The following is a 292-nucleotide window of genomic DNA, read 5'->3' as shown; positions in this document are numbered from 1 at the left end:
TCTTGCCGTCTGACCAAGTGCGGCGTCCCGGCATGCCTTCGCTCGCTCAGCGTCTAATGTTTCCCTCTGTGTTGCAGGTGTCACACAGGACTCGAGTAGTGCCAATATAGTGTGCACGAAGTAACAGTTAAACGTTGGTGGAGCTGCCGTATCATCTTCACACTACGGACCTACGTGGTGGTGGAGGCAGCCTTGAATGCACTCGGGTCATATTGGGTCAGGAGGTCAAAGGTTTTTCTCTTTCTTGAAAGAGATGATCCAGTTTGGGGATGAGAGAGAGAGTTTGAGATAG

General features: G+C 51.0%; 2 protein-coding genes across 2 annotated transcripts in view; both read left to right on the top strand.

The window, feature by feature from the left end:
- The window catches only part of LOC119582388 (pollen-specific leucine-rich repeat extensin-like protein 2), a 4,465-nt gene that overhangs the window by 3,843 nt on the left and 330 nt on the right, over positions 1–292 (top strand). The window contains exon 3 of the mRNA XM_037930601.1: positions 78–120. Within this exon, the coding sequence (XP_037786529.1) occupies positions 78–120 (43 nt within the window). The remainder of the gene's footprint in view (positions 1–77; positions 121–292) is intronic.
- LOC119582078 (potassium voltage-gated channel protein Shaker-like) overlaps positions 1–292 on the top strand; it is a gene marked incomplete at its 5' end in the record, with an annotated part of 55,543 nt that extends 55,251 nt beyond the window's left edge. Inside the window, 1 exon segment of the mRNA XM_037930325.1 lies at positions 78–292.

Source organism: Penaeus monodon, chromosome 15 (assembly GCF_015228065.2).
Source record: "Penaeus monodon isolate SGIC_2016 chromosome 15, NSTDA_Pmon_1, whole genome shotgun sequence".
Taxonomy (NCBI): Eukaryota; Metazoa; Arthropoda; class Malacostraca; order Decapoda; family Penaeidae; genus Penaeus; species Penaeus monodon.
Note: the sequence above shows the minus strand (reverse complement) of the source record. Positions and strands in the feature narration are given on the sequence as shown.